This window comes from Sinocyclocheilus rhinocerous, unplaced genomic scaffold, assembly GCF_001515625.1.
Source record: "Sinocyclocheilus rhinocerous isolate Xijiao unplaced genomic scaffold, SAMN03320098_v1.1 scaffold557, whole genome shotgun sequence".
Classification (NCBI taxonomy): Eukaryota; Metazoa; Chordata; class Actinopteri; order Cypriniformes; family Cyprinidae; genus Sinocyclocheilus; species Sinocyclocheilus rhinocerous.
Window position 1 is genome coordinate 146,219 of NW_015633548.1, and position 9,051 is coordinate 155,269.

The 9,051-nt window shown below is 37.6% G+C and overlaps 1 protein-coding gene across 1 annotated transcript in view; it reads left to right on the forward strand.

Annotated features, from left to right (window-relative positions):
* Positions 1-9,051, forward strand: part of LOC107744560 (adhesion G-protein coupled receptor G2-like) — a 20,407-nt gene that overhangs the window by 10,356 nt on the left and 1,000 nt on the right. The window contains exons 13-23 of the mRNA XM_016558275.1: positions 2,817-2,926; positions 3,030-3,231; positions 3,968-4,133; positions 5,020-5,169; positions 5,670-5,789; positions 5,974-6,019; positions 6,132-6,235; positions 6,597-6,718; positions 6,879-7,147; positions 7,297-7,393; positions 8,687-8,967. Coding sequence (XP_016413761.1) covers positions 2,817-2,926; positions 3,030-3,231; positions 3,968-4,133; positions 5,020-5,169; positions 5,670-5,789; positions 5,974-6,019; positions 6,132-6,235; positions 6,597-6,718; positions 6,879-7,147; positions 7,297-7,393; positions 8,687-8,967 — 1,667 coding nt within the window. The remainder of the gene's footprint in view (positions 1-2,816; positions 2,927-3,029; positions 3,232-3,967; positions 4,134-5,019; positions 5,170-5,669; positions 5,790-5,973; positions 6,020-6,131; positions 6,236-6,596; positions 6,719-6,878; positions 7,148-7,296; positions 7,394-8,686; positions 8,968-9,051) is intronic.

Consider the following 9,051-nt stretch of genomic DNA (forward strand, 5'->3'; position numbering starts at 1 on the left):
ACTAGTATCTAATGAATAAGTACTAGTAACTTTACAAAAGACTCTAGTACCTAAAGAATAAGCACTAGTAGTTAATGAATAAGTACTAGTACTTAATGGAAAATATACTAGTATCTAAAAAATAAGTACTAGTAACATTAAATTAGATACTAGTGCGGTTTATAGATTAAATGTTAAAACGGCTTGCCATAGACAAACCGGTTCAATTGAGTGAGTATTTTACGCTGGAACCGCTCCGATTGATTCAAACTCAAACTCGATTCACTAGCAAATACCCGATCAAAAGAGCCATTCGCTTGTAATGATGTAAAAAAGCACATAGTGATGGGTGAAACTGAGCTTTTTGAAACTCCGAATCAGTTAAAGGGTTAGTTCACCCAAAAATGAAAATTAGCTTTGTTTTACTCACCCTTCGAGGCATCCTAGGGGTATATGACTTTCTTCTTTCAGACGAATCCAGTCGGAGTTATATTAAAAATTGTCCTGGCTATTCCTAGCTCTGACTGTCATACGCGGAAGGCGTTCCGGCGGATGACGTAGCACATCGGCGTTGTGTGATTAGTGACGAATGCGGAGAGAGAACAAAACAAAACGCCAGTCATGAATTAGAAGTATAAACCGAGGATTTTCAAAGAAAAATGTCGGAGGATTTCGATATAAACCAAGAGGAGACTGGTTTTCCTTTGCTAAAGAAAGGAAACTTTGCTTCCTTTGCTCCTGTAAACAAACTTGCGAGACTAGCATATCTCAGAGGTGTGCGCACTGCGCATACGTGCTGCGTCATCTGACGGAACGACTTCCGTGTATGACAGATAACGGAAGTGAGAGAAAAGTGTTTATTACGTTTGAAATATGGATATTTCTCTTACAAAAACGCATGGATTCACTACAGGAGGCCTTTATTCACCCCCTCCCCTCCCAGAGCGGTGTGAGGCACGTTTATTATGAATGCGCGCGCTTTATTTGACGACTTGTGGACTGTTCAACTGCAACACCCGCTGACTGCAATGATAGAGCTTGGAATAGCCAGGACAATTTTTTATATAACTCCGACTGGATTCGTCTGAAAGAAGAAAGTCATATACACCTAGGATGCCTCGAGGGTGAGTAAAACACAGTCTAATTTTCATTTTTGGGTGAACGAATCATTTGAGTTAGATCGGGACTTCGGAGCACTTATGATTCAGATCGGAACTTCGGAGCGTGGATCGCGAATCATTTGATTCAGATTGGGACTTCAGGGCACGTATCGTGACACTATTTTTCTTTTTTATTAAACAGTACAAACATCCAACCAACCATTAAGACAGTACAGTTCTAAAAACAAAACAAGGAAAAAATTTTAAAAAATTACACCTTAAGGACACATGATGAAGAGGATGAATATAGAAATGCAGTTTTCACTGCTTTAGGATTAACAGAACTTTGGCTAGTTTTATATAGGCTACTTGTCTAGATAAACTATGAATAAAGAAAAGAGAGGTTTAGAGCCAGATTGTTTTTTATGTATGTGTAATATATTTAGCTATATTCTCTGTTGAGTAATCAAACAATCCAAAGAAAACATATTTTAATAGTATTGTTGGTTTTACATAATCAAAATAGTGTAATTATTGTCTGATGAATATGCTACCTACACCCTACACTCTAGCTGACTAAATGGAGTATTGGTTCCGGTAAAAATATACATTGTTAATTTACTTACACTACCAACACTGTAACAATTCAAAGCTGTTTGAAAATTGGTGAACAAACCCTTTAATACAGTGGTCACCAACCTTTTTAGGCCCAAGATCCCTGACCTCGGCCTTTATGAAAGACAAGATCTACCTATTGAAGAAGTGATAGAAAAAGACATCCCAGATTGTTCTTCAAATTTGAGGCCTTTTACTTAGTATTTTAATTAGTGATGCGCCGATCATAGCTGATTCAGAATTCAGATTTTCTTTTCTTTTTTAACTAGCAAATTGGATTCTGATACCGATTTTTAAGCAAATTTATTTATTGGCTATTTGCTTTATAACAAACAAACTGGCTTTAAACAAAAATATCTAGCCATTTGAAATTAGAGGCAACCACTGCATTTTAATCATGATCTGCACGGGCAGTTGTTTTTGATTTGATTTAGATTAATTTCAGGATTTAAAACAAAAACAGAATGGTCTGACTTTAGGTGTTATTTATTTATTTGCTACATAAAACATCTGCGCGAAACAACAGCAGGTCTGAATGAGACGCACTCTCTGACAGCAGGTGGCGCCTATGAACAGGGTTGCCAGGTTTTGGCAATAAAACTAGTCCAATCGCTTTTCGAGGAGGGTTCCCCTGTAAAAATCGCATTCGGGGGTGTAAAATACACGTTTTTTCGGCGGGGATCTTCCAGTAAAATTCACATTCCAGGGACTAAATATCACGTTATTGGGGTCGCTTCAACCCGCGGACATGAACAACAACCCGCGGCAACAGTGTTAAGTAGCCCAATTCCGCGGGAAAACCGCGGACTTGGCAACAGTGCTTGTGAACCGACCGCAATATAGCGTTTCCTTGTTTACCGCTGTAAACAAAGCAGAGTTGCGCTTTATAAGGAGAAGAAAATGCCATTGCCATCGAAACTTTTCTCAAGACAGTTCCCTTCAGTGATACATTAATATAACCCCATAAATGTAATGCATTTTTGTACTTATTTTACTGTTTTTTTTTTCGGGATCTACTGGGACAGTGATAAAGATCTACCAGTCGATCGCGATCGACGGGTTGGCGACCACTGCTTTAATAAATGGCTAAATGAGACTCACATATTTTCTCATTCCATTTAGTAAGTTAAACGGGGCAACTGACAGAGCAGTGTGGGATCATCCAGACATGAGCAAGTGTATTCGGACAGTTTCAGATTTTGATGATTTGGAAAATATCACAGTTACAGCTGGTAAGTTACCAATATGGGTTTTTATTTACCTTTATTTGTCAGAGAAGACCGAAACAATTAATTCGGCCCACTTTAAAATTCTCCATGTTGCATCTGTCTCCAGACAACTCAGCAGACATTGTGGATATGATTGAGGATCTTTTAAAGGAACAAACCGATCTGAATGATGCTCAGCTGGACATTGTGCTTGAAAAACTGTCTGAGGTCACTGAGGTTGGAACCTTGACCACAGACCTGTCCAGCGACATTACTAAAATTGTTTCAGATATCTGTTATATCAAAACTAGTCCCACCCAAATCAACAAGTAAGTAAGCAGATCAGAGCATTTTGTGCAGGATTATATTGTGATACAAATAGTATAAGAGATAGCTGAACCAAAAATGGATATTCTATCATTATTTACTCACTCTCATGTTGTTTCAAACACATTTCTTTCACCTCTGGACACAAAAAGAGAAAATTAAAATATAATGCCCAAGTTGCTGTAATATGGTGTCAGAAGATCCCACACTATTTTAAATGGATAATGCTTTTTTCATGGCTCTTTTCATGGAGCAAAAACAGCTGATAAAAACATCAACGTAAAGTTAAAGCATCTTGGTGGATTTATTACAAACACTCAGCTTTACACTTCACAAGACGTTAAGTGATGGACTTGAGTCGAGTGGATTACATGAGGATTTTTGTGATGTTTTTATCAACTGTTTGGATTCTCATTCTGACGGCACCCATTCACTGCTGAGAATCCAGTGGCGAGCAAGTGATGCATTGCTAAATGTAATCAAATCTGTTCTGATGAATGAACAAACTTATCTACATCTTGGATGGCCTGAGCAGGAGTCAATTTTCAGCTAATTTTCATTTTTTGGGGTCAACTATTTCTTGAAACCCAAAGTTTTTTCATTTGCAGGTTGAGCCTAAAAAAAAGCATATTCAGTACATCAGAAAATGTCTATAAATTTATCTCTGAAATATGTCTGAATATCTCATTTTCCTGCTGTATTCACTCCATTGTGGCTTTCTGTCTTTGTGTGTGGTAGAATTCTTTCTATTACAGACCTTATGGGAGACAGGACGGTGTTCGAGGGAGATGCTCATAACATGACAGCACCTTCATTAGCACTTCAGCTGATCAACCCTGACACCTCTCAGTTCCATGGCCTCACATTCGAGGTGTCCTCCTTACTGAATGATAGCACCCCTGAGGTGAGAGACAAAGAGAGACTGTATATATAACACTGCATGAGACCAAGATCATTATGGAAACTTTAGACTCTTAGCGAAAATAGAAGTGTGATATTAAATTATCACAGTACCTTTGAGAATGTGTTTTCACACCATTGTGACCACAAGGTTTCTGTGTCTTTGTGTGTGTTGTGTTAGTGGATCACGGGACACAAGTGGTTATTTTAGCACCATTTACATGTCAGGTGTGATACTCCCCTGACCACCAAATGACTTTGAATTAAGAAAGATGTGAACGTGTTGAGCCAGCATTTTTGTATGAATTAAAGCTGGAGTATGTAATTTTCTTCAGTGTGTTAAAATATCTTTCTATTCCATTTTAAAGACATAAGCCATTCATAGGTTAATTTTCACTGTGTTAATTAAAACTGTGTAAACAGTGCATCTCAGTGGTGTGAATTGGGGACGGGACTGTCTGTTTTTTAAATCATCGGCAGATGAGGATGTTTGTTTGTTTTGGTCAATGGTGGTTTTGGTGCAGAAAGTTCCATTTATATTTATATCACATATGCTCATAATACATATGAAGATCAAGCAGATGTATTTTTACCACGCTGAAGGAAAGTTTCTGCTTAGTTTGTTCACTCATGTTCATTTTTGTTCAAATAAAGAAAATATGAAGCCAAAGCAGATTCAACTGTTGCAACTGTAGCAGTGCTACTGAATGAAACAGTATTTTGAAAAAAAAATTGGTTAAGTGAATGATTCAGTGACTCATTCATAGTCACATATAGTCATAGTGCATATCGGCATAACAGCCTAGAACAATCAATACAGAGAAAAATGAGAACACGTATGGTAAATGGTTTTTAAAGTATGCTGTAATGTTTTCTCCCCTTTCTTGTAGATATTTTATGACAAGAACTTTACAGTGCATCCAGACACAGGAACTATAGCATTCATTTCTTTACCTCATGCAATTGAGAGCTTTTTCCCGAACAATGGAGCCAGACCTCGTGTACAGTTTCATTTTTATGGCACAGAACATTTATTTGAGGTAACATACATTGAATTGGTGATCACATTTTCCTTGTGTATTTTTCTCACTTTCTGAAGAATAAACCACCTCAAATCAGTTTACGTCAGTGTTCCTCAAATCTTGCCCTGGAGGGCCAATGCCCTGCAGAGTTTAGCTCCAGCCCTGATCAAACTCACCTACCTCTGATTTTCTAATGATCCTGAAGACATTGATTAGCTTACTCAGGTGTGTTTGATTTGGGTTACAGCTAAACTCTGCAGGAAAGTGGATCTCGTGGGCCAGATTTGAGGATCCCTGCTCTAGAAGGTACTCATTTCAAATATAAATTCACAGAGTTGGGACTTTCAAGTCACAAGCAAGTCTTCAAGTCATATCCCAAGTCCTCAAAGAGTTAATCTAATTTTAATAAACCAGTCAGTTTACGTAAAGAACCATAGAACTATAGAATTAGCAGTTTTTAACTATTTATATGCAGCATTTCCAGTACTTACTTCTGATGGCAGACTTTTAACATCTAGGACCCCACAGCCAACATGAAGCTGAACTCTTATGTAGTATCTGCCAGTGTCACCAATGCCACAGTAAGCAACCTTGAGATCCCAGTGATGGTCACTCTCCGCCATCTCCAAAACAAAGAGGTCTGTATGGGTACAATCAGCCAACACCAAAACAAACCACAAATCATTTCAGCATCATTATTGTCCTGTTGAAACAATCTATAGTAAACAGTTACCATAATAATGTAAGCTACCAAATGTATGCTATCTTATCACAGATTTACAGTCTGATCAATAAAATAATGCTTTTTTTTTTTCTCTCTAGGATTGGGACACTGTCAAGTGTGTCTACTGGGACTTCAACAAAAACGGTAAGCTTTTTGATACATACTTTCAAATTCAAAATTTAGGCCTGTCTACAGTAAAAGTGCACTTCATTTTGGTTAATATCCCCATGATAGTTGTTGACTGAATGTCTTGTAGATGATAAAGGTGGATGGAATGATACAGGATGTGAGACAGTGATGTCTAATGCCACTTATACATCCTGTTCCTGTGATCACCTCACACATTTTGGAGCTCTTCTGGTGAGTTTGGTTTGTCTGCCCAAAATGTAGACAGCCAATTAAAAAATTTTATAATGTACATAAAGTTTTACCTCATTTTCATGGTTGTGTGAAACTAAATTTGCCCTTGCAATAGTGCAAGGTCAATGAATTATAACTGACTTTATATTTACCAAAGGAAATATTAATTAACAGTAAAGCTTTTATGAAAACATTTGGAAACTAAAGGTCATAGGTTTTATGGATGACAAATAAAAGGTGTGGATGGATGTGATTTATGGATGACAAATGATGTCAATGTGCACAGCATTTGCATAAAATATGCTAGATTTTGATTATTGTAACCACTATGCATGTTTCCCTGAACCCATCTGTCTTCCAGGATATCTCTAAAACCCCAATAAGTGCGAAAGACGAAAGGATTCTTACTATCATCTCGTACCTGGGCAGTGGCATATCCTCCATCTTTCTTGGAGTCACACTGTTGACGTATTTGGCCTTTGAGTGAGTTCATAGACACTATGCAAGCTACCGCTTAAACCAGAATAACAATGCAGACTTAGAGACTCATTTGGTTTGTTGACATCCTTGAGCAACTCAAAAGGATGCATCTTCAGAAGTGTCAATAAATGTTGTCTTTTTTACATGTGTTTTCTTACCACAGGAAACTGAGGCGAGACTACCCTTCAAAGATCCTTATTAACCTCTCCGTAGCCTTGCTAGGGTTGAACATGCTCTTCCTTGTGAACTCCTGGCTTGCCTCTTTTAACAGCAATGCCATCTGTATTACTGTAGCAGCCTTTCAACATTACTTTTTCCTGGCTACCTTTACTTGGATGGGACTGGGTGCAATCAACATGTACCTGGCCTTGGTCAAGGTCTTTAATTCATATGTGCCGTCTTACATCCTCAAATTCGGTGCACTTGGATGGGGTGAGACAAGCCGTTTTATGTTTTTTCTCTTCAATTGTTATACTGAGTAGTTTCAGTTGAATTAAATGTGTCTAGAATATTTGTGCATAACAACTAAGAAAATCAAGGAAACGTTTTGTGTTTGTTCATTCTTGAACTGTTGTTTGCAGGTTTACCTCTGCTGGTTGTAAGTTTAGTGCTTGCCATTGATATCAATTCATATGGCACCGGCCTCTCCAGAGAACTTCTCCAAGAATCCACTGCATTGTAGGTGCCATAAGCAAAATAATTTAAAATACACATTTGTAAATGCATATGTTGGTGCACACCAACAAATATAACTATAACCATAGAGCAAGCAACCCAATCTCACAAGAAAACTTATTTTTACTTAGTTGCGATTCTGTATTTCATGAAGTTGCTTACACATTCATGTGATAAAAAATTTACGATTTACGGTGGCCGAGAGAGCTCAACGCCCTGCAAAAAAAAACAAAAAATACAAACTCAAATTAAGAAAACATATTCATCAATTTGACAACACGTGCACTGCAAATGCTCACAACACAACCAAATAAAGTAACGTGCTGCAAATAGGCACAGACCACATTGGAAAAGTTTGGGAACCGCAAAATGACGAATAAGGGACATATTTATCAATGTTTGCTCTGAAAGATGAGATTTTTGTTTATTTTAACGTCCTGATCATATGATTCCTTTGTTTTGTTTTTTGTGTGTGTGGATATTATTAGCCTAAATAAGCTGATGAAATACACAATTACACTTTTAAAAATAAAGGTGCTTTAAAAGGTTCTTCACAGCGATGCCATAGAAGAACCATTTTTGGTTCCACAAAGAACCATTCAGTCAAAGGTTCAAGGTCTCATTTAATATGTAAAAAATAAATAAAAACAAAAACTGGTTACTATAGTTAAACCATGCACAAATTTACCATGGATTTACTACACTAACTATAGATGTGGAATTTGTACAAAAAAAAAAAAAGGTTAATTTTCGTTTTGTTGGAGTAATTTTGTTATGGTCTGTGCTACTTGCGCATTTGTCTGTTTGGTTGTGTTGCAAGTATTTGCAGCGTGTTTATTTTTTATTGATTTTTTTGTGTGTTGTGAGCATTTGCAGCACATGTGCTGTCAAACTGATGAAGGTGTTTTCTTAATTTGCTGGTGCTTCTTCTATTTGCATGTGTTTTCTGAAGTTGCAGATTGTTGAGCTCTCTCGGCCATCGTAATGATTGGGAATTTCAAAAATTTCCACACTTGTAATGTCATACAAAAGCGTATGAATGAGATGTACAAATCTGCCAAACCTAAAATATTTTTGAAGGCATTGGAGGAATGATGTCATTGAAATGACTCACAGCAAATTCTGTCCAGCTGATGAGCAATAAAAACTTGTTCTGAAGGCCACGATTAGAATAAACAGAAAGTTATCGTCTGTTGGTGTGGACGCCAATTTATTTATCATATGGTTGTCATTATAATTATCTTTTTGGAATGAATGGGCCTTTATGGTTATACTATTTCTCTTCATTCTCTTCAGTTGCTGGTTAAAGAATGACGTGACCTTTTATGTGACGGTGGTTTCCTTCGTGACCCTGGTCATGGTCTGTAACATCAGCGTGTTTGTCGTGGTGCTGGTACAGATCCGTAAAATGCGGGTCAATAAGCCTTCCAGCAGCAGAAAAGGGTTCCTGCATGACCTGAGAGTGGTGGCCAGTCTCACCTTCCTGCTGGGACTTACCTGGATACTAACTTTTGTCGCCTGGGGCCCAGCCAAAACACCCTTGCTGTACCTGTTCTCCCTCCTCAACAGTCTTCAAGGTAACAGCAAGGACTGCTTATGCCTGTGAGAGAAAGTTTATGTTCAAATATGTAACACTGTGCATACGGTGTATATATATATAT